The following is a 24,989-nucleotide window of genomic DNA, read 5'->3' as shown; positions in this document are numbered from 1 at the left end:
AATTTGGTTTCACTATTCCAGATTTCTCAAAGCCAGATTTCTGTTTTATAGCATAGTATTACTATTTTAACTTGTATAAAATGCAATCATATTGTGCACACTATGTACTGACAATCTGAAAGAAGCATATTATTACGGGTGGGCAATGTGGCACAGTGGATGAGGCCACAACCTGGGGTGTTCATATCCCATACTGGAGTGCCTGGGTTTCAGTCCTGGCTCCTTCACTTCCAATCCAGCTCTCTGCTAGTGCACCCTGGGAGGCAGCAGATGATGGCTCAATGCTTGGGCCCCTGCCACCCACGAGGGAGACCTGGATGGCACTTCCAGCTCCTGGCTGTGGCCTGGCTCAGCCCCAGCTACTGCAGGTATCTGGGAAGTGAACCAGGAGATGGAAGAGCTCCCTCTAATCTTCTTTGCTGCTTTGCCTTTCAAGTACATGAAAATTGGCAAAGTGGGTTAAGCTACTGCTTGTGCTCCTGGCATCCAATATAAGCATCAGTGCAAGTCCCAGCTGCTCTACTTCCGATCCAGCTCACTGCTGAAGTCCCTGGGACAGCAGTGGAAGATGGCCCCAGTGCCTGAGCTCCTGCGACTACATGGGAGACCCACAAGAAGCTCCAGGCTCCTGGCTTTTGCCTGGCGCAGCCCCAGCTGTAATGTGCCTGGGAAAGCATGTTACATACATGTATATGTGCTGCTGAAGCAAGCACAGCACATTACACACGTGTAGGACACTAGCTGGAGCTCCTGTTCCTGGCATAGGCTGCTGCAGCCACCTGAGGAGTGAACCAGCAGATAGAAGATCGATATTTCTCTGTAACTCTGCCTTTCTAGTAAATAAATAAATCTTTTTTAAAAAATGAAGAACTATTTATTTGAGTAGCTGTTGGCCTGAGACATTTAGGATGCCCACGTCTGCAGCAGAGTGGCTGGGACCCTGTGGGACGCTCTGCTCTGCTATGTGGCTGTGCTGTCACAGTCCCTGGCCCCAGTGTGGCCTCGTGTGAGGCCCTGAACTGGCTGCTTCACGTCCCCAGACCCAGGTTTCTGCATTGTCACACAGACGTATAGCTGTGCCTTCCTAATGGGGGCCGGCAGCGATGCACGTGTGCAAAGAGCCGTGCCCTCGTCTGGGCCATCTAAGAGTCCACATGTTGTCTAGGGAAGAACTTCTCTGCCAGGAAGGGGCCAAAGGGCAGTGAAGGCACTGGCAGGAAGGAAGCCAGGCCCACTCTCAGCGGCTCTGACACGGCCCCTCTTCAGGATGCTGCCTGTGCCTCAGCAAGGAGCAGTGACAGCCATTCTGGGCCATGCGGTGTGCACACAGGGAGACACTAGCAACAGTCACCATCAATTCACTTGCTTTTCTTTCTCATATTTTTTATTTATTTTCATTTTATTTGAAAGAAGGGAGGGAGAAGGGGAGAGGGGGAGAGGGGAAGAGACAGAGACAGAGACAGATCTTCTATCTGCTGGTTCACTTTCCAAATGCCCATAATAATTGGGATTGGGCCAGGCCACAGCAAGGAGCCCAGAACTCAATCCAAGTCTTCCACGTGGATGACAGACCCAAGCATTTGAGTCAGCACCTGCTCCCTCTAAGGGTACACATCATCAGGAAACTGGCATTGGAAGCAGAGTCGAGATCGAGCCCAAACCCTGCGGCAGGAGATGAGGGCGTCCCAGGCGGTGTCCTAACCACAGTGTCCTATGCCCAGCCCCCTGGCTGCTGAGGGCGTCCCAGGCGGTGTCCTAACCACAGTGTCCTATACCCAGCCCCCTGGCTGCTGAGGGCGTCCCAGGCGGTGTCCTAACCACAGTGTCCTATGCCCAGCCCCCTGGCTGCTGAGGGCGTCCCAGGCGGTGTCCTAACCACAGTGTCCTATGCCCAGCCCCCTGGCTGCTTTCTTTATGGTACATCATCCCTGTGCAGGTGGCAAGGAACTTAACTGTGCGCGCTCACAAGGCATGGAGCCAGGCACGCAACTCTCCAGTCAAACTGGTTCTCAGAAAAGAAATACGATTCAAGTTACAAAGATTCAAGTTACAAAGTTTCCTCCCGGTCTTCCCATTCACAGCTTTCTGCTAGACACACTTCAACAGTGGTGGCCTTGTCCACTCTGCCCAGCAGATCAGAGGTCAGGGCAGACATGATCTGAACAGTCAGTCCTGATGACAGACGCCCGCACCTCTCTGAATTTCCCCAGGAATGGACTCTCACCCTCACTTTCTAAGTGCAGAAGGAGAGCCTCTGGCAGCAAGGGCGACTTTGCAAGCCTGCACACCTGGTGTGTGCCACAAGTCGGATGCACAGCCGAGCAACCAGACTCCGAGCTGCTCCACGCAATCAGTCTGCCTCCAACACGTGTCACCCCACCAGGGCACTGCCCCAGGCCCCAGGGGAGCCTGCAGGTGCTCTGTGGAGAACCAGCTTTGGGTTAAGGGCCTGTGTTTGCAAGCACCACCAGTGTAGACTCCCGCTGCGGCGAGGTTGAACAGAGTCACGGTTACGTACACGGCTCAAACAGCTCTACAGCCAGCCACAGTCAGAGAGAGGCGTTAGTGTGTTAGCAAAGGACCTTCCTGCCACAGAAGTACAGGGATGAAGAGGACAGCGGGCAGAGAGACACCCATGGGAGACACCCCTTCCTGGCCACCCTCCCATCTGTTCGCCAGAGAAGTATATTTGAAGGGTGAACGACAAGTGTCAGATGCCAGGTTTTGTATTTTGGAAGGGAATGACGCACCGCACTGACCAAGTTATGTCCTCACTCAGACAGATGCACACTAGCTCCCTAGTCTTCCCATTGGAGACCCACGGACTCCAGCGGCCCCGTATGTGTGTGGGCAGCCCACTCCAGAACTCCAACAGAGGACAGTCTAAGTGCGGTGCTGGGGAGAGGAGCCTGGGGTCCCAGGAGGCAGCATGCAGCTGGGCACAGAGAGAAAGGAGGTGTGTGTTTACCTGACCGTCGGGCAGTCTGTCCTCCCAGCTACTTGTGAGCACTGTGGCGGTACGGAGGGAGCAGGCTGCTGACAATCTACAAGAAACTGATAAATTAGGCATGGATACAAAGAGACGGCACAGCAAGGTGTTAGTAACAAGAACTAGAGCGGCTGCGGCGAGATTTAGTGAGGAATGTGCATCACCGGAAACAGCTTCCTGAGGAGCCCCTGCCCCAGCCCCAGTGTTGCCAGTAAGAAGAGACAGGCCTTTGTTCTCTCGTAATTAAAAGCAGCGTTACACAATTAGTGACATAAAATTAGTAGCGAGACTTCTCCAGTGCATTAGGACAGACGTGGCCATTTCTATTTGTTGCTTTGGTAGTATATAAAAATAAAGGGTCTGTTGAAATCACAAAAGACCTTCAGATTCTGAACTTGAACATGCCAGTGGCTCCTCGCTCAGCACTATGACCTGCTATTCACTGTCAATCCCATCAGGACATGGAAAAAGGCATGTTGTCCACGACAAATGGAAGGATATTGCACAAGGAAATCATCTTTGTAATTTCCTGAAAATGGATTTCATAGGTTGAAACCAAGACTGGTTAACAGAAATCTTAGCATGTTTATCAGGCAGTAAATTGTTAGGAACTTGGATTGATGGAGACAGGAACTCCAGTTGGCTCTGTTTTCACCATTTCCAAGTCACATCCTGTAACTCATGGGAGGTCACCCAAGTGCTAGCCAGCAGAACTGCACGCTTCACTGATGGGAGATGGTAATCATTGACTCCGAGAGCGGCTGTGTGCCTGCCTGGTGTCCTAACCACAGCCAACGAGCAGACTGTTTGCTACTACCAGCCTGCCTGTACCACAAACACCCAGGAAGTGAGGTAGAAATTCATATGTTATTATTTCTGCAGAAAGATTTTAGCAAGCAAGTTAAAAAGCTACGTTAGACTTAAAAATATTCTTTAATAATGTATTTCCTGTTGCTAACTGTGTAGATAGACTATGTATCTGCTAAGGAAATCCCTTGTTTGAGTCAAATGATCACAAATTCTGGATCCACAGCCTTGGGGCTGTGGGGTTCTACGAGGACCTACCTTTAAAAGTGCATAGTCTCAGTTTCATTTCTTCTAAACCCAGTCTAATCTGTTGTAACACACCCGCCAAGTGAACTCCAGAATACTGACATTCATGAAAACAGCTGATGCTTCTCAGATGCTGGGGACGCACTGCAGCTCTCTGTGATAAAACTAGAAGTCAGCCTAAGGCAGGCTCGGTGCAGGTGCATGCGAGAGAACCCCATCACGGAGCAGACTCTTCTCCGCGCTCTGCCCTGCTTACAGACGGGAGAGAGGAGGCAGGCTTCCTGTTGAGTGGCTCATCCTCCCCAGGAAAAGCATCTCCACGGAAACACATTCATGTGCTCAGATTCGGGGGATTCTGTTCTCTCCCTTTAATTCTCGTTTCCCATTTTGTACCTTGATTGGCTCCAGTGATTTGCTTTTGTAGAAACTGAGAGCCTTAGGGGAGGCATTTGTTTGTCTTTCTAGATCCCTGCTCCTTTGACCTCTCCCAACGCCCTGCCTATGTGAATGGTGACTTAGGAATGCGTGGATTGATTCACACAACTGTTCTGAGCAGGCGCCAGTCAGGCAGGCATGTGCTGCCCTCTGCTGGTGGACTTGGGTAAATGATGTAGAGAAACCTGCAATGCCAGGCAGTGAGGTTTCTGCTGAGCGGAGGCCAACCTCTGTGGAATGGGATGCTGAGAATCCAAGGCTGACAATGGCACAGGTCTTCTGCACCTCTCACTTATCTTACAAATACCTTGCTTTGCCAGGGCAGACTGTGGCTCACTCAAAACACACTTTGTGATGAAATAGGGACACTCAGGACCACGGTGTACTGCAGTTCACTCTGGCGTGCAGTAGATGCGCTTACATCTGGAGTGGGCATTGCTGCCTCTTTCTTTAGAACTAACACTGCCTCCGGCTAGTTAGGCAGGTTTTTGCATGTGTTATTCATAAGCACTGATTGATCTAAGTGTTGCCCTTAAGGGAATAAAAAGCCAGTTCCATAGATAAGCTAATGTAGATGAAAAAACTCAACTAAAAAAAAGAACCTACACTATTGCTCTGACTCAGCTGTCAAGCCCTCCTGGGGTCCACAGCCCACCAGTCCTGCTCACTTCCAGCCCCACCGGGTGGCGGGAGGGACCTGAGATGTTGCGAGTGCTGGCTCCTGACTGACTGACCGAGACAGACAGACACGCTCCATGAGCAATTACAATAAAGCGGCACGATGATGACGATGATGGTGACGATGGTGACGGTGACGATGGTGACGGTGACGTGAGGTGACAACTATGACACCAGGTGTGCCCTGTGGAGGCGCTGAAGATGCATGTTCTCCTTGGATTCTGTCTTTCTGATCCCAATTTACAGGGCAGAAAGAGAGGAATTCTGTTAAGTTAACGAAGTCCACTAAGGTGGAGATGGCATTTGCTGATCGCTATGATAGGGGAAGTGCAACTAAATTACATTAGAATAAGCCTAACCAAGCTCATCTACATCTAGGTGGCCAGGGAACACTCCCCAGAGAGGGTGACACTGGAGCTGGCACCTGAAAAAATCCGTCAGCCAAACTGTTTCCTAGCAACCACAGTTGGTGGCCTCGATTAATTAAATTGAGACATTTTATCATCAACTTAAAGGGTTTAGGATTATCCTGGCCTTCCATAGCCAGGATTTGTGTAAGCTTAAAACCATAAGGCCTGCAGAGTGTCACAGCACTCCCAAAAGATTGTCAGTGTCCCAGGAACAGGGACAAGGCACCTCCGGGCTGCAGGTGTGTCCTGATGCACACAGCAAGGGCAGCTTCCCATGACAAGGGACAGGAAGGTGGACGAGAACGCACGCACGGTGGAGGAGAGCACTCGCTGGGCCAGCAGGATGCGATCTCTCCACTACGTTAACCACCGGGTGTAAGTCCTGGCGACACTCCGCAGTTTCTATTTCCACTGTTGCCACGATGAGGGAAAGAAGAGCTTCTGGCACCTGGGGCTGTATGAGTCTCGCGTATACCGTAAGGCTAACTTCTCTGGCGTTTCTCATGTTGTCTCCCGCCAGGAACAGACAGAGCCTGGCATCACAGGACACGCTGCTCAAACTGCGACTGCTTCGATCACTCCCTGACCACCGTGCACATGAAGGGGGTGGAACAATGATTAAGCATAGACTTTTCAGAGGAAATGGTCCATTTTCTACTCGATCCTCTGGCTCCCTCTCCAGCTGACACCAGTGACTCCCAGAATTATCAGGGTCATAGAGTCAAGGAAACAAAACTGAACTACGCCTCCAAGGCACCAAACAAGACCAAGCGTATGGGAATGGGATCCCATCCGGTTTTTAAACAAATGTGGCTGAGGGTCACATATTTCACTGGAAGCGAGAGAAAGCTGGCCACGCAGTTCTCTCTCAGGCTTCTGTTTCTAAATGACTCCATGCAATTGCGAAAATTAGCCAATGTGCTGAAATCCAATGCCTGAAGGAATCCAGGAGCCCGGTGTGGCTGGCTGGGACAGAAGGGAGAACCTTGTGTGGACGGAGTCAAGGAGGCAGGAGCGTGGCTGGGCACCGGCCCCGTGCAGCAGTGGGAGTTGCTGAGGGTCCCGTGAGTGAGGCTCACATGCAGAGCCGCACCCAGCCGGGGGACAGGGCAGGGCTGGCGGCTTCCAGGGGGTCTGGCACTGGGGCAAAGCAGTCCTTCTTTGTGGCAGGTGGTCTCCTACTGCACGGCCCACACCCCACCCTTCTGTTTTGCTGACCTGAGAACTAAGGCATGCCTTCCTCTCTGAGATGCTATATTCCATACCACCCCTCCCTCCCTTGGGACCACAAACTGCTGGGTGCTGCCCTCTGTCGCCTGGGGACTCTTAAGGCCACAGAATCCAAGTTCTTCCTTAGCAGGTATCATGTCTGCTTCCTCGGCTCCCCCTGGGGTGTAAAGCCCTCCAGGGAGCAGGTGTGCCGAGGGCAGCCACGTGTGCAGACCGTGGCTGGCGGACATCAGCAGGGCTCAGTCTGGTCTGGTCTGTCAGACATCCTAACTCTAAGTCCATGAAAGCAGCACGGCTTTTGCAGCAGCGACATCGCACTGCTGCTGCAGGCTGCGTTTGCTTGGCGTGCGAATGGCGGCGCTGAGTCATCACGGATGGCGGTGCTGAGCCATGCTCCCTCCATCCTGCACTGCTGCTTTTTAGAATTTCAGGTACTCCTGTGATCCCATCCCCTTTGTGCTAATCCCTAACACATTTCATCTCTTCCTCTCCAACGCCGCTGCGGGATCCTCTTCTGTCATCTAGCATTTAACTGCCTCTCCCAGGTCTCTCTCTCTCAAATAGGAAAATGTGATCACCGGGACTGGTGACTGCGGTATCCCTAACTCAGATAGGGCCAGGCTGAGCAGAGTTCTCGCTGTTTGAATATCAATCAGTGAAACATGACCTCTGCACAGGTCATTCACCCAGATTTGAATCCGAGCGAGCGAGTATACTATCATCTAGAACTGATCTCTCCATCTGTATCAAGGGTATTAAGAGAGACCTGCTGGTTAGTCTGGCGAACTTCAGGGACACGATGTTACCACTCTCCTTTGGTTTCACGAGACAGGGAACTAGGGTTGTCCAGCACGAGCCATTCTGCTTTCCCCAACTGTCCCGTTTATCAGACACAGAAAACCCATCCATTTCCAGAAATTTCCCCAAGGTCAGCTTCAAGGTCGTCAGTCTGTTCTTTTCTACTGGATGAAAAGGCAAACGCATCGAGGGGTTTGCTCTGACCCCACCTGCCCCGGCCCTGCCGTCTCTTCCTGTCCTCGCAAAGTCCCTGACTCTGAGCAACACTGCTTCAAGAAGAAAAGTGACAGGGACCAGGGTGTGTGTGTTCCTCCCTCATGGCGAGGACTTCAAAAAAATCAGGAAAAATGGAAATGAAAAAGTAACTTCAGGGTGATGCAAAAAAATTTGAAATCCAGGCAGTTTTTTCATCACACACGCTTTCTGTGATCTTTTTAGAGACCCCTCATAATGTCAAAATAGGAGAAATGCAATTCACGATCCAAAGAGAACACACTGGCCTCTTGGTGAGACACTCGGTTATCAGCCTTGGTAAGTGGACGTGCTATCTCACAGCCTGTGTGAGAGGCTGAATACGCCTGTCTGAATAACTGCTCTCACAGGCGAGGACACTGCCGCTCTTTTCAAATGGACACCACGCTGGACACCTCCTTAGAATACAGTTAGCGTTCGCTAAGTCTTCAGTAAGGACAGATGGTAAAGTAACAGGAGAAAAGTCAGAACGTTTATTATGACAGCGATTGCATAAGGAGCTCAGAGCTAGAGGGATTCACACCACGCAGGGGATCAAAGCACAGAGCCGCTCTCCTCCGTGTCCTGCTTCCCTCTCTCTGCGAAACGAGCCGTGCTCTCCCAAACTCTTCACTAAGTGGGATTTGCGGCAAGGAGGGTACCGGGGACACCGTGGCCTCCTGCCACTTCCACAGTGGTTTCTTTGCTATCCTCTCTCCCCCAGCTCAGCGGGAGATTTAGGGTCCATCAGGGATCCCACCTCCACCAGCCAGCAGCTGAGGGCCACTGAAGAAGCGGCCTAACCATTCCGAGCCTCAGTTTCCCTAGCTGCCAAATGAGGACAGTAAATCCCAATCTTGCATGGTTTGCGTGACTATCAGCTTAGGGTCTGTCTACTGGACAAGAGGGAGAAAGGAAAGGAGGGAGTCGGTGTGACCTCGAGGTTTCCAGCTCCAAGAATCCTGGGAATGCTACTGGCAGCAATGCAATGAGAAAGGCAAAACAGACCATGTGCTGCATTTGCTTCCTGGCGCCTGCACCCCTCCCACTGCACTCCTGTGAAACGCTCTCCTCCGTCTCCTGCAGCCACTAGCCCTGACCACCCCGGAAGGAAGCGCTGCTGGCCCTGAACTCCTGAGCTCCCCTGCACAGCCTCTGGCCACTGCTCTCCCAGCCTCCCCACTCAGCTCCTGGAGGGATCTCAGGACGCTGCCTGCTGATTCTTGGCTTCCCCATGGCAGTTCGCCTAGAGGATTTGCATGTGGTGCAAAATACCTGCTCACGTGCTGGCTCCACCTCCCCAAGGGGCCTCCTGGGTCTCCCTTGGCACTTCCTCCAGGCCAGCGTTTGGACGCCCGGTGAAGAAGGAGCTTACGATTTAGACACACCTGTCCATAACAACATTCTTCCAGCAAAAGGAGGAAGAAGGAGCAAGCACCGCCTGATACAGATTTTAAAATTAGAGATCTCGGGTCATCAATTATTCTTTTTGATAAGACTCTGATGTACACATCTTGAAAATAATTTAAATCGCCAACATTTAAGATGTGTCAAATACCATGAATACTAAATTATTCCTCACTAAATCTACAAAATGATGTGTTAGTGAAATAACAGAAAAGTTAATGGAAAGAAGCATCAAAATACAACCTCTTTGTACTAATGAATGTTTAAGTAGCCCCACGGACTCCTAAACGCATTAACCGAAAACACAGCCAGCTAGAGGGCAGAATTTAGGAAAAAAGAAAAATATTGAGATAGCAATATTAGCAATCTTATGTAAAGAAACATAATGACAGCATGAGATAGAAACATTGACATTAATAATAACAGCAGTTAAGGAAGATTTAAAACTCTAAAGTTGAATTGAATGGTACAGTGACACCAGTAAAATGGAAGTGTGAACAACATTTAGCATCTTGTAATCAAACACATAGAGTTGGCTCTCTCATCCCTTGTTGCCAGGCAATATCGTCTGCCTGTGAACGCAGCTGGGAAGCCAGTGTGTCATCTGCCCTCTGCAGGGCTGTGACCGGCTACCTTCTATCACCACACACTGCAGACCCATAGTTACATCAGGGTTTAACACAGCAGATTCACTTTGTGTTTATTCCCGGGATAGCCAAGAACAATAACCACTGTTTATTAAACATTCCGGAGAAAAGGAGCACGGGCTTGCAGAAACGCATCAGGGGCTGTCGATCCGCCCAGGTACAGCCCGCGCACGCTCTGCCGTCACCCGGGGGCCAGCGGCAGACGTGGGGGCACTTCACAGCCCACCGTGAGCTCGTCTTCCACAGCGCAGAGAAGCAGCGAGGGAGCTGCCTAGGCTTTTCCGCGGTTCCAGATGAGAAAAGGCTTCTTCACCTGGCTCCTGGTTGTGAAACTGATGAGCATCCCATGACCAAAGCCACAGCCACAGCCACTTGTGCTTTATTGCAAATCTCAAAAACCAGAGACGTGAACATGCCCGCTGGTGTGCTCGGCCTCTCTGCTTCTGAGCACTTTACCATTCAACCCTGACCATGTGTTATCAACAGCCTAAGCAGGAAGAAAAAGAGAATGAGCGGGAAATGAACCTACAGTGGCACCAAGAGGCAAAAGGGCAGTCACTACCAGGCTCTTTCTCCAACTGGACGCCTTCTAGAATGGAACCATTGGTTTAGCCATGACCTTTTCAAGAGCAAAGCCAGCTGGCCCCGGGGGCACGCGAGGCCATGAGACTGCTCTTGGGAAGCCAAGGCAACAACAGCACCTGGCCAGACCTCTTCAACATCAGCATTAACTCATCAAAAAGAAACCAAAGACAAATAAGGTAAACCAACGACAAGGAGAGCCTACTACACAGATCAAAGATCAAACCAGATCCCAAACCAGAAAAAAATGTGAGACACAACTCATTGAAATGTGTTTGATTGTCTTATTTCATATTTAATTTAATAATTTCTTCCTTTCTGGAAAAAAAAAATCCTGTGATGAAGTACTGAGAGAGGGGCAGTATTCTCTTCTGTAAACCGATGAGTCTGGAAATCACAGACTTGTACCAATGCCGGTTGTTTCTTAGTGTGTTTGCTTTTTGCTGTTGCTTTAAAAAGGAGAAATAATTACAACACTCGGTTCACATTTCTGGGGGAAACACGTCAGACATCCCCAAATGAAAGCAGGTGTTTCCAAAGGCCGTGTGCTTGCATCGCTGGGTCAGAGCAAAGGCACTGAGTGTAAAAACCGGGAATTTTCAAAATCCAAGCTTACAGAAGGTGCTCATTCATTTGTCAAAGAAAGAACAAGGCTCTATAACGACAAGCTTCCTGACATAGAATTACCAGATTCACAGAAGTTCAATCGAAGCAAAGCTATTCAGAATACATCTACTGAGGAAAATAAGGTTGACCTACAGTTTGATAGACAACTTACCTCTTTTTGCTTTTGATGTCAAGTAGTGCATAAAAAGAGAAAAAAGTTTATGTTTAACTGATTCTACTGTCATTACATAATGGCTTATTCCATAAATAACTATTCCGGGGAAAGAACTACACTAGTTTTTCAAAGGATGCTATGAACAGAGAGGAGGCCAGGACTGCCTGGAAGGCCAGAGACAGCTGTCCAGGGACTGGCTGCACGTGCCTGGTTCAGCCTTACCAGGGTCATGGGCCCTGTCTGACCCACGGCGAATGCCCCCTGTCCTACTGTAACTTCCTGATTTCAGTTTTTGTGATGTAATCTGATTCCCTGTCTGTAGTAAGGCAAGATCTTAAGTCCAGGGAGGAACAGGGGGCTCAAAACACAGCGAATCAGGCGGCTCCTCTTTTTTATAAAAAAACAGGCAGTTTTTTTAAATAAGGTTCATTTATTTGTTTTTATCTATTTGAAAGGCAGAGAGAGAGAGAACAGAGGAGAGATAGAGAGAGAGAAAGAGAGAGAAAGAGAGAGAGAGAGAAAGAGAAAGAGATAGAGATTGATCTTCCACCCACTGATTCACTTCCCAGTTGCCTGCAACCATCCAGATCGGGCCAGGCCAAAGTCAGGAGCCTGGAGCTCCACCTGGGGCTCCTGTGAGGGTGACAGGAACCCAAGCACTTGAGTCACCATCTGCTGCCTCTAACAATGGGAAGTGGCGGAGCCAGGAGTCAAGGCAGCACTCTTACATGGGATGCAGGTGTCTAAGCGGAGGTTTAACCCCGTGCCACAATGCCTGCCACACACAAGTTCTCAACATGAAGAAAATCTATCTGCTCCAGTAAAAACAAAATCAAAAACCAAAAACACCAATATGCACATTCACTAAAAATAAGTTTAGCTAAAATGACAGTCCTGCTTCAGGTTGCTATTCTGCAAAATAAATATGCGTATTTTCATTCGTTTCCCTAAATGCAACCATTAAAACTTATCCATAGTTGTCTCTGAGAGATCATCATTTTAAGAGGAACAATGGAAGTCAGTCCAGGTTCTGAGAACGCTGAGTCATGCCACGGCAGCAAGACGGGGGGACCGGGCTCACAGATGTGACAGAAAGAATCTCTGTGCCAAAAATAAAAGGGCAGCTCTTGGTTGCAATCAGGATGAGAAGCCAAAGCAAATTCCACTTTGCCACAAAATCCTTACATTTATGACACCGAGCGTGTTATCAGTGACTCCACTTTTGGCTGTGAGGTGACCACTAAAGGACAATGAATGGAATGGCTCCGTGACATCTTTATGGCTTCATGCTTTACAGAGCAAAGGCAGGAAGGGAGCAGGCTGACCGTTTTGAGTTGTGCTTCTCCTCTTCCCTCTGAGCACTTTCAGGCAGAGTGCACTGGGGAAGCGGTCACGAAAACCGGACAGAATCAGCAGGCCACTAGGGCGATGGGTGAGGCAGGAGGGACCCACAGCACATACGGTGTGCTGGGCAGCTCTCTACTTCCTGGGTCCTGGTAAGTAGCCCAGGTGTGGACTCTGTGGGATGACACTGCCACTCAAGCAGTTACAACACAGGTGCCGTGCAGAGCCAGCACTGGCCTCCTGTGAGCTCTTAGCTGTGCACCACCCTACTCCGCCCCTGCATGCTGCCCAGCGCCCCTCAAGCTTGGGGGAGCCCCTGAATCCAGGGTCCACACAGACCAGAGGAATGTGCATCCACCAGAGGAGCTGCTGGGCTCCACAGGAACAGCCCTGAATCCAACCAGCGGTGCCTGTGCACCCGTGGAACCTGTACCCCAGCGGTCAGGGGAAGGAGGTCAAGGTGTCTGCACCCTGAGGATTCAGCGTGAACTCTGCGCCCTCTGCTTTGTGTCGTCAGTGCCCAACACGATGCTCTGTCATGCTAGAGAATGGGAATTCTCCTTTTTCTCTGGAAAAAAAAAAGTCTCCTATTTCTTGGAAGCTAGCCTGTGTCGTACTGTGATATCTGAATCTCTCTCTTCAGACCCAGGGACAGGGGGAATAACTCGAATCACAGCATCAGAGAGTCCAAAGGCTGGGAGGAGACCCCGCAGGATTTCCTCACTGCAAGCTTGTCTTGACATGCTCAGGACCTGCAGGACAGGCAGCCCGCCCCGGCTGGACCCAGCAGAGACCTAGCAGAGGTCTCCAGAAAATTCACGGGCAATGGGCACTGTGACAGAAACCACGCATGGATTTCAAATTTTTGTACCAAAACAAACTTATCTTTTAATTCTGGTTTTTTTTTTTTTAATAGACTCATTTATTTGAAAGGCAGAATGACACAGAGAACAACACCTAGGGAGAGACCAAGAGACAGAGATTGATCTTCTATCCGCTGGTTCATTCCACAAATGCCTGTGACAGCCAGGCACGGGCATGGCAGGGGTTCAAGTGCATGGCCATCATGTGCTACCCACCAGGAGCAGTAACAGGAGGCTGGCCTGGACGTATCGAGCAGCCAGGCCTGGAACCAGCGCTCCAGGAAGGGATCTGGGCAGCCCAAGCAGGGGCTTAACTTGTTATACCACAATACTGGCTGCTTGAATTCCATTTTTCCATGAATTTTTTTTAAGTGCTCTCATGTTACGGCTTTCTCTGAGTAAACTGTCTTACTGTTCTTTGCAAATAGGTAGTGTGTTTGCACGCTATACTCTGGATATAAAATCTTTGCAAACAGGAAGTGTTTGCACGCTATACTCTGGACATAAAACATCGTGCTGCAGCCGGTGTTCTGGCGCAGTGGGTTAAGCTGCTGCCCGCGATATCCACAGCCATTTCAGAGTGCTGGTTTGAGTCCTGATTCCCCTGCTTCTGACGCTGGCTCCCTGCTAATACACACCCTGGGAGGCAGCAGATGATGACCAAGTGCTGGGGGCCCTGCCACCCATGTGGGAGACATGGATTGAATTCCCAGCTTCTGGCTGTGGCCTAGCCCAGCCCTGGCCATTTTAAGCACTTGAGGAGTCTACCAGCAAATGGAAATAAATCAATATATCTTCTCTCTCTGCCTTTCAAGTAGCTGAAAGTAAGTAATAAAAATTTTCAAAAGCACTTCATATTTGTCTGGTTTAAAGACCATTACTGGAGATGCCATTGTGGCATCACAAGTTAAGCTGTCACCCAGCATCCTACAGAGGCACCAGTTGAAGTCCCAGCTACTCCACTTGGATCTGGCTCCCTGCTAATGCTCCTGGGAAAGCAGCAGAGGCTGTCCCAAGTACTTGTACCTCTGCCACCCACACAGGAGACCCAAAGGAATTCCAGGCTCTGGCTGTTGGCCTGGCCCATCATGGCTGTTGTGGTCATTTGGGGAATGCACCAACAGGTAGAAGATTCTGAGTGTGTATGTGTGTGTCTGTCTGTTTCTCTCTCTCTTTGTGTCTTCCATCTTTCTCTGTAACACTGCCTTTGAATTTTTTTTTTAGAAAAGAAGAGCATTACTACTAATCAGAAACAGAGCAGAATCAATTTATCACTATCAACATTTCTTCTAATGTTTCAGTTTATGTACCATCTTAAACCCTTTAAAATCAGGTAGGTATTATCTAACACAAATGAGATTTCTCTGCAGATACTAAGTCTAGTTAAAACCATGGATAAGCAGGAAAGTCTGGAATTGCTACCAGCTCGAGGTGGGTGCTGAACCCTTGAAATGGGGAGCGCTCCTGTGAGTGCAGGGGACATGCTGCATTGAAAGGCCTGGTAAGAAAAACACAAGAGGGAAGATCCCTTCTATGACTGCTCCATGGATCAGCTGTTGAGATAATACTACGGATATGCTGTGCTAAGTAAATCATGGAAACTAAGTTCATGCACTGCTTTTTACTTTTCCTAATGTGGCTACCACAAAATTTAAATTCATGTGGCATTTCTATTGGACAGCTTTGGTCCAAGCATAACATCTCATAACTATCATTTAATAGTTTGGCAAAAAAAATTTCTGTCCTGCACGTGGAAACATTTTAAGCTTCCTTTTTTTTTTTTTTTTTTTTTTGGTACATTTTATTTATTTTATTTATTTGAAAGGCAGAGTGACAGAGACAGAACTTTTCCATCTGTTGTTCACTCCTCACGTCCCGGCCAGGCCAGAGCCAGGAGAAAGAACTCCACTTGGAAGGGAATTAAAAGTAAGTTCACTGCAGTGTGTAAAAAATTTGGCCAGAAGTGCTTAACTGACCTGGAAATGTACTGAAATGCTCTTGTGATGCGGATTTTACTGCATCACCTACACTCAAGCATACCTGACGTGCACTGTTCATCTGCAGCTACTGCGGAAAATGTGGACCGATTACCAATTACCCAGCAAGCTGAAGGTCTACTGTGCCAGCTACTGTGCAAGGTCCTGGAGAAACCACCACCAGGCAGACAGAGCTGCTGCCCTCAGAGAGCTTCCAGCCTCCCGGGGGCCCACAGAGGCGGAAGCAGAGAATTCTACCCAGACCGGACCTCCTAAGGCTCGCCTGGTTATGTATGTTATGGCCAATCTGGTAGACCTGATTCTCTTTGCAAGAGAAAATAAGAAAGGGTAAGGGTTGGGGTATCATCTTAAATGGCTAAAATATTTTCATATGAAGCTAGCTATCTGACCGATAAGCAAAACAATGAGCTCAATTTGAGGATACTGAGTACTTATGTGAACAAAGCAAAACTTGAGCTGGTTAGGGAAAATTAGACTAATTCCTATTTTTTTTTCAGTTTTAATGAAGTTCTCTCATTACAGCAAGAGGATCTAATGAAGAACTATCCCAGATGACATTCTTAACATTGTATGTTCTAATTCAAGATCATTCTATACTAAAAGATTTCCTCTAAAAATAAAATTAGCATTCGAGGAGGTAAAATCAACAAGAAATATGAGGGTGTTACACATTTCCACTGTAAAGTAAAACATAACTGGGCCGGCGCTAAGGCGTGGAGGGCTAAGCCTCCATCTGTGGCACCAGCATCTCATATGGGCGGTGGTTCTAGTCCCAGATACTCCTCTTCTGATCCAGCTCTCTGCATGGCCTGGGAAAGCAGTAGAAGATGGCCCAAGTGCTTGGGCCCCTGCACCTACATGGGAGACCTGGAAGAAGCTCCTGGCTGCTGGCTTCACATCTGCCCAGCTCTGGCCATTGCAGCCATCTGGGGAGTGAACCAGCAGATGGAAGACCTTTCTCCCTGTCTCTCCCTCTGTCTGTAACTCTGCCTCTCAAATAAATAAATAAATAAAGAATCTTTTAAAAAAAAGTAAATAAAATAAAATAAAGACCCTTACAAGATGCACCATTCACTAAAATTTGGAGATCTGAACCAATTTCTAATTACATACTACACTGGGATAAGACATTCATAGAAAAATACATTTTTCAACAAGTGGTTGGTAATTTTGTAAACTAATGTTTTTAAATTAAACAATCTTTTTTGCCAAACTAAATCCAATATGCTCTTGCCCGGCATCAGGACATGTTCAGGCCTTCCTTTATAGGAAAGAACTGTGGAATCCATGTTAGAGGAAAATCCAAGGGGCTGGCACTATGGCATGCTGGGTAAAGCCACCATCAGCAGCATTGGTCTCCCATATGGGTGCCGGTTCGAGTCCCGGTTGTTCCACTTCGGATCCAGCTCCCTGATAACTGTCTGGGAAAGCAGTGAAGATGACCCAAGTGCTTGGGCCCTTGAATGCAAGTGGGAGACCCAGACAAAGCTCCTGTCTCTTGGCTTCGATCTGGCCCAGCCCTGGCTATTGCAGGCATCTGGGGAATGAACCGGCAGATGGAAGATCTCTCTGTAACTCTTTCAAATAAGCAACCATATATTTCTGTACTATATTTAAACATTTTAAACATTCATTATTAAATGTTCTAAATATGTAATATATTAAATATATTTATAGGATATGTAAGTATTATATATTTATATATTTCACACACACATATATAAAAGCCTACACTCACCTACAGGTGTCTTAAAAAAACACAGAACAAAATCCAAGCCTCAACAGAGCGCTGTTCATTCCTATGGGTTCAAGAACCGAGGGTTGTGGAATGAGAACATGCAATGATACCGGGAAGTGGGAACACGTGGCTAGAGAGGTCTCTGCAGGAACAGACGATACTGGGGCTGTCTGACCGGGAAGGAAGTATTTACCAACTTCCACACACAAAACACGGGAGACCAAGGAGCACAGGCAGCAGGAGCAGGCTGGCTGCACCAAGACACCTGGATTTCCAAAGCAGCTGGAATTCTCCCACCAGACGGGACACACGTGAACAGTAACATCTCCCGCCCCTGCTGTCTGCACGTTCCGCTAGGTTCTGTGCTGGGTCACTCGCACATTGTTTAAAAATTCACTTAACTTTTTAGTTGAAAGGCAGAGAGACAGAAACACAGAGCACACACAGAGAGATCTTCCACCTGCTGATTCACTCCTCAAATGCCTACAATGGCTGGGGCTGGACTGTGCCGAAGCCAGGAGCGTGGGACTCAATGCAGGCCTCCCACAGAGTGGCCAGGACTCCAGGGGCTGAGCCATCAGGCTGCCTCCCAGGGGGGTGCATTAGCAGGAAGCTGGCAGCAGAAGTGGAGCTGTGATCTGGACCCAAGCATTCCAACATGGGACATGGGTGTCCCAGGCGGGGTCTTTACTGTTGTGCCAACGCCTGCCCCTGCCTGCCTCTCTGTCTTCCTCACATCTGACGTCCAGCCTGCTGTGAGGACGGTTCTATAACATGAGAACCTGATTCTAGTCTTCAGTCTGTCAGTTCTGCCGTGGAACCTGCTCTGCTCTCAGAGATCCAGTCCTCTGTTCCCAGGCCCAGGCCGCCTTTCCAGCCTCACCTCCTTGTCCCTTCCAAGTCCTTGCCCAGGTCCTAGCCCAAGCTCGAGAACTTTGCAAAGCTGACCTCCTGTCTTCTAAAGCTCTTCTCCTTACCAACACCTGCCTATCGAGGTCTGGTCACTCACAGCTCATGTGGGAGGACTTCCGAACCCCAAACCTCCTTTATTCCAGGAACATCTCCTGACATCACTCACTGCTGTCTCCCCTACTAGACACTGCGTGTTTGGGGAACATCACTGTACACCAATTGCCAAAAGTGCCTGGCACACAGCAGGTGCCCAGTAGACACATTTCGTTAAATTCTGATGAATGAGTCAACGAGCAAATGGGTTGATGAAAGACACGTTGTTTGGGCACACGCTCGGGGACACCGGATTTGCACTACAGCAAGCAGACAACGCCTACTTGCTTGGCTTAATGAACTGCGGAGGCCATGCCCACTGCGACCGTGTCTCTGTGTGCTGCTGTCTATCTGAAGTGACCACACGTCTGTGAATGGCTTTAAAACTCCGTCAAAATTCAAATATCACAGACAAAATAATTCAGATTTCTAAACACCACCATTCTCTCACAGTGGTTCAGTAATGGTGCAGAGAAAGAGGTAGGGGTGTGGGGAAGAAGGGACCTGAAAAGACGTGAGAGAGCAGATCACTAGGCTGTCACTTCTCAAAGACACGCAAACTCGCTCTGTGATGCCTGCGAATTATTCTCTGTACACATGCTGCCATCCGGCCTCCACGACACAGTGACATCCTGTGCCTGCGAGTCTCACGGCTTCCATCTACGTATCCTGGCGTGCTGACTGTGCTTGTTGGTTAAAAGCAAGATCCTGTTTTATTGCTGCTGCTCTTGCTGCTCTACTTGTGTAGGGCCAGGAAATCATGGCAAAGGATGAGGGAGCCCAGGACTCTGTGAAGACAGACCGTCTGCTGCTTGCTCACCAACTCCCGGAAGACCACAGGGCCCCTGGGTTCCAGCACATCAGAGCCGACAGCACAGACTATGACAGCTAGGATAAGCACACACCAGACCCTCAAGCCTGGGGTGGGTGGGCGGTCTAGGGATAAAGTCAAGAATAAAAAAGCCCACAGGTATGGCCAGCAAGTCTACCATGCCCAGGGCTGAGGGAGCAGACGCTGAGCCACAGCCAGAGACAAGGCTAGAACGTTCCCCCAGAGAGCAGGTCCGCCGGCGTTGGGTTCTCATCAGCCAGTACAGACGTCCCAGGCTTGAGAGCCAGCGCCTTGCTCCAGAGCCGGATCTCCAGGAACAAGGCGCTGGGCCTGCGCATGATGGGCTTTTCTGTGGGTGCCTCGGAGACGCAGCCACCATGAAAGCAGCCCTGGAACAGTCAGCAGCCCGCTCGGTGCTTTCAGTTACTGACATCCCTCTCATTCCTCAACCGAGGGATGAAAACAATTAAACAAATTTCTTGTTTATTTATATAATCATCTTGATGTTCCCCAACAGAAGAACAACACACGTCTGCTTGTTAGAATAATTAAAACCATAGAAAAAACATTAAAACTATATTTTAGAGAACAAAGCTTATCAAAAAACATTTTCATAAATAGGGAATCATGCCTTAAAAAAGATTAACATATATTGTTACTAGCCAGCACATTTTACAGTAATCAATAATTTATATTAAACTCATGAATAAAAAATGCTCGTAAAAACCACCATGTCCTATGGGCTTAAGACATGTCTTGCAGGCAACCCAAGACTGAGTTTACATGGCATATTTTCCTTTTCTCAGTTTAATGGAAATACTTTATATTGTAAAAGAATTATAAATAATAGGGCAGCTAAGGAAAAATAACATTAAAACTGCAAATATCTATTAAAGGTATAATTTCTTTGGTATGTACAATCAGTTTAGTAATTCGTTTCTTTAGGGCCTTTTAGAAAATGCCGCTGCACTGACGTGGTGAGCGATTACGCAGGACTGAGCTGGTTGACTGCAAGACAGAGTTGTCCGTTCCTCAGCTATAGTAAAAATTTCCTTTTCTTTTTTTATTATTTAAACTTGAAATCAATTATAAGAAATATGAGGCTTATTAATATGCTAAGTAGTCATTCAAGTGATTTCCTGGCCTTGTGATGATTCCGAATTCCACCTTATTTTTAGCTCTCATCTTACATACAGTTATCGTGTCTAACACTGTTTTCCGATATTCCAGAACTAGAGAATTGAAGGCGACAGACTGGTCCCCTCATCTGTGCCTGCTAAGCAGCCTGAGAGCCGCGCACATGTACAGTGTGTGTGTGCAGGGAGGATCAGAGCAAGTGATGATGAGAAGAATGTTTTGTGGGGCTTCCGGTACACTGATGGATCCTTTTTGACAGCAACATCAAAACGGAGCAAAAAACATAAAGATGTTCAACCTGTAACTCATTCTTGAGCAGACACTGAGTAGGTGGGATGTTGAATGCATGAGGATGTACCCGGTGGCCTTGGGTGACAGAACAAATAATGGAAAACCATCTCAGCAGAGAACTAGAGGGGCAGAAGTGCCCAGCTCAGCACCCCCTGCAGTAAACCTACAACAACCTTTAAACACAAAAAACAGTCAGGCAGTAGCATGGTGAAGCTCATGACACAATGCCAGCAGCTTCCACAATGTAACAATAATGCTGTAAACACACAGTCATGCAAACAAGAGTCAGCCATACAAAAATGAAAAGTTATCATTGTAAATATTTAATAACAGTTAATATCGATGTTATTGGCATATCATCTTTTTAATTGAGATACAACAGGAGTTATTTATTAATATACCAATTTGCTTTTAAGTTTTTTTTTTTTTTAATCCACTTGGAATACAAAAAAGAAGGCTGTTGTGGGGTTTGCCTAGGGCAGGTGTCCTGACTAATGACTGTGACTTAGGTGACTCCCACAGCAGGACATGAACCACAAAGGTAGAAACAGCAGCAGCTGCTCACTTCATTCGAGCCATTCCAGCTCCTGGTCACTCCCCGGCTCCTGGAGTCCTGTGGGAATGCCGAGCCTGACTCCCCGAGCTCCGAGTTTGTGCTACATCGCTACACTGTTTAACCCCAGCAAGCAGGCTGATGACACGAACTAGATCAGGAAAGCATTAGAGCTGAGGTTTCCTAACAGGAACTAAAGTAAAACGGAAGGAAAATTTTAAAGCCAATTCCACGACAAAGGTGGCAGATTCCAAGGCTACAGCAGGGGCCAGAAGACAGCGGAAGTGCCCTTGGCAGGCTGGGGATTGTGACGGGGAGGGGTGGGGCTGGGGTGAATGTGGCGAACTGCAGAGCACACAACTGACACACGGGAGTGCGGACCTGGGCTGCCAGAAATCCAGAAGCTTTCAAGAGAGACCAGAATCAGAGACGTTCGTGTGAAATCTCTGGGTTTGCAACTGTTGACAGCAACCTGAATTGGTTCTAATAGCCACATGATAAATGCCACAGGCACTTCTCAAAAGGATGCTCTTTCTGGCAGAATTACATTTTCTTTATTAGCCATCAATGTAGGCCTCTCCTTGGGGAAAAGAGAGAAAGAAACAAACAGCAGCTAAAGCAGACCAGGAGCACAGACGTAAGCATAAATCAATGGGTGCTTAGAAACTACAAGAATCTCAGTGTTCCTGAGAAAGCAAAACCTGCAAGGATTTTAGTTTTATTTTCTGCGTAACGATTGAGGAGAGCGCCTGAGTCCTACAGAAGGTCAGCCCGAGAGGCAAGCTTTAAACTCGGTTCCCCTCTGCCAAAATCACGCTAGAAATGGCCAGAAACACAGCACCTGATCACAATGGGGTCCCCGTGAGCCACCAAATTGCACAAAGGGTCCAGAGTCGCGCCCTGCAAGGCACCTGGTATTTATGTCCCTCTCCTATCCCATTCCTTCCAACTCCCATCTCCCATCCCTGGTGCGCGAGGGCCAGGGCAGCCCTGGGGACTGCTAAGGAGGGGTGTCTGGGTGTGGCTGAGGAGCCCCCAGGAGGCCCTGTGCACAGCGCTGGACTTTGCGGGGGAGGGCGGGAGCTGTCGGAAGGAAGGGGAGTGCTGTCTGTCCAACTAACCACTTGCACCACATGCACCCAAGGAAAAAATGTTTACCTGGTGGAGCCACGGTTAACCTTTTTTCCTTGCTGAGCCGTTGCCCTTGGAGGAAGTCACCCATGGAAGGGGAGCCCTTCAGAAGAAATGATTCTGTGGAGGTGGGATCAGGGGGAACGCTTAATAAATGCTGGAGGTAGGAAGCCCCTGGCGTCCTGGGACGGCTCTGATCACAAAGGGAAGGTGAAAATTGTCTTGCAGGAGATCCAAGAAAAATACATATAGGAAACAAAAAAGTTTTACTTTAATTACCTTTCCACGCCTCACCAGTGACAACATTATTTATATTGGCATTTATTTAAAATATAATATATATATATATAAAAATCAAACTTTTTGCTAATTGCTTTAGTTTTCACATCAGGATACAACCCTGTTTGAAAACAGTTTTGGATGCTGGAAAAGAGATTTTTCAGTTAGACAGTATGAACCACCAAGAGAAAAATATCTGTATTATTTGATTCTTAAAGGACAGTTCCTAAATTAAAAAATTTTCCCATCGACTGGAAATACAGGGTAAGTAACTCGACAGCCAGAACCCTGGACAAAGGTCACAAAACCAAGTGACTAAATATTTCACGAAAGCTCTCTCTGAGCAATATTCACGTACCCCATGAAAAAACACAAAAACCTGCTGGTACCCAAGGGACTGTTTGCATTCCACCTAAACAGACGCCCAGTGTCAGCCCGGCTCCGGTGGTGGCGACACGGACAGACCTCTCCCTAAGAACCCATTCATGTCCACTCCCCGTTCAAGAGCAACGAGAACGAGAACCCAGGTGGAACACAGCTTCCTTCCCAGGACGGACCTTTTAGGCTGGAGGTAAGGGAGAGGCTTGCTGAAGCACACCAAGAGCAGCAGAGATACGAACAGACATTGCAAGGGACGTGAGGATAAACACGAGGCGGGCTCTGGGACAGCGAGGAGTAAGACCATCAGCACAGGCTGTGATCTGGAGGGACCCGGACGACAACCAGCTGGCTCCTGCTCCGTGCCTCTGCCTCCCTCCCCTCCTCCAGCCTCCACCACGGCCACGAGAGCACAGAGATTCTCGCAGTGCACTGACAGCTGGCCACCGCACCCCGCTAATGCCGATCGCTGCACGCATACCTTTTCCTCTGAGTGCCACTGCTGCCCCGAATGTTGGGTGTCTGTGGGCCCTGACTATGCAGGAGGTAAGTGTCTACGGTGGGCGCGGTGACGGGCGCCTCCCCACTTACTTTAGGGCTGCCGAGCTTGCTCTTCCCAAGCTTGCCTTTGCTGCGCCGGGACTGCTCATGATCAAACTCTAGGTCCTCCAGCCGCTGGGTCAGGGCGAGTTTTTGCTGGATAGCCATTCGTAACAAAGTGTTCAGAGTCTTCTTCTCGTCTTCTGCGGCTGCTAACTGTCGCTGCATCTCATCCAACTGCGTGACATATTCATCACATCTGGACCAAGAGAGAGAGACGGTCAGGGAGGGAAACTTGGAGACCAAATGGGGACTTCCGCTGCAAAGCACGGGCGCCTACCCTTCCACGCAGGCCCAGTTACCACGTTCAGCTGAGCCCTGACAATACCCGGATTTATCTTGACTCTTTCAAGGCAGCGAGACCACAGTCACGTAACTTTTTTTTTTTTTTTTTAAGATTTTATTTATTTATTTGACAGGTAGAGTTACAGACAGTGAGAGAGAGAGACAGAGAGAAAGGTCTTCCTTCCACTGGTTCACTCCCCAAATGGCCGCCATGGCCGGAACTATGCCGATCCGAAGCCAGGAGCCAGGTGCCTCCTCCTGGTCTCCCATGCGGGTGCAGGGCCCAAGCACTTGGGCCATCCTCCACTGCCCTCCCGGGCCACAGCAGAGAGCTGGACTGGAAGGGGAGCAGCCGGAACTAGAACCCGGCGCCCATATGGGATGCTGGCGCCACAGGCGGAGGATTAACCCAGTGAGCCACGGAGCCAGCCCCAGTCACGTAACTTTTACTGCAGTATTTCCATGGATGTCCTACTTTGTTATTAGTTATTGTTAATTTGGTACTATGCCTAATTAACGAATAACATTGCAGCACAGGTATGGACGTGTAGGGGAAAGCCAGTACATACACGTGTTCGGTACGATCCAGAGTTTCAGGCACTGACCGGGGACACTGTGTGTAACAGGGACTACTGTAATGAAGGTGAGTGGGATTTAGGCACTCAGTCTTCCTAGAACAGAATGGCAAGAACCTGCAGTAGAAGAACAACCACAAAGAACAGAGCAGAGAAATGGGGACACTCAGAACAGGCAACCGAAACCCAGGGACACCTGCAGAGGGCGCTGCTTGGCGGCAGCAAACAAGGCAGTCAGGCCTCACGCCCATGCCCAGCTCCTTCCAGGAGGGACAATGGCTATTTCTAGGGCATAACACTGTATTCTCTGGACCCTTGTGCAAGCTGGCTATGGGCTATGCCCATAGCATCCAAAACAATCACGCTTACAAAATAACATTTCCTCCTTTATCTCTGGGTGTAGGTTTTATTTTAATCTGCTACAGACTGCAGCTGCCCCTGCTGTCCATGTGGCAGGTTTGCCTGGGTTAGAAAACAATATTCTCACTGAACTCATGCTGCTCAAGGAAGCCAAGGTTTTCCCAGGGTTTGATGCAGACAGTACAGGCTGAGCCGTAGCAGGAGTACCTGCCCACTGATCTTTGTTCCCCACCAAAGGTGAACCTGACCCCAGTGCTTTGAGAAGGAAGCAGTGGGGTGGAGACCTGCTCACTGGGAGTGTTTTCCTGAGTTCTCTGGCCCACCAAGACACTAATAGCAAATACCGTTCATGCATCTGCGGATCGTGATTTCACAGAGTC

At 48.8% G+C, this 24,989-nt stretch overlaps 1 protein-coding gene across 12 annotated transcripts in view; it reads right to left on the bottom strand.

Moving 5' to 3' along the window:
* Positions 1-24,989, bottom strand: part of BICD1 (BICD cargo adaptor 1) — a 215,956-nt gene that overhangs the window by 10,183 nt on the left and 180,784 nt on the right. Inside the window, exons 7-9 of one of the 12 annotated variants that reach the window (XR_016213039.1) lie at positions 23,381-23,588; positions 22,160-22,353; positions 2,969-3,044 (exon numbers count right to left, since the gene is read on the bottom strand). Coding sequence is in view for 8 of the 12 variants with exons in the window: in XM_089303972.1 (XP_089160098.1) it covers positions 2,969-3,044; positions 22,160-22,353; positions 23,271-23,588 (588 nt within the window). In the remaining 4 variants the exon portion in view is untranslated. Of the gene's footprint in view, positions 1-2,968; positions 3,055-20,893; positions 21,062-21,457; positions 21,582-22,159; positions 22,354-23,270; positions 23,589-24,989 lie in introns of those variants that run through there. The other 11 variants (XR_016213040.1, XM_089303972.1, XM_089303974.1 and 8 more) reach the window with 11 other exon arrangements.

This window comes from Oryctolagus cuniculus, chromosome 9 (genome assembly GCF_051225735.1).
Source record: "Oryctolagus cuniculus isolate XC-2025 breed Fujian yellow rabbit chromosome 9, ASM5122573v1, whole genome shotgun sequence".
NCBI lineage: Eukaryota > Metazoa > Chordata > Mammalia > Lagomorpha > Leporidae > Oryctolagus > Oryctolagus cuniculus.
The sequence above is the reverse complement of the archived record's forward strand: the minus strand, read 5'-3'. Positions and strand labels throughout refer to the sequence as shown.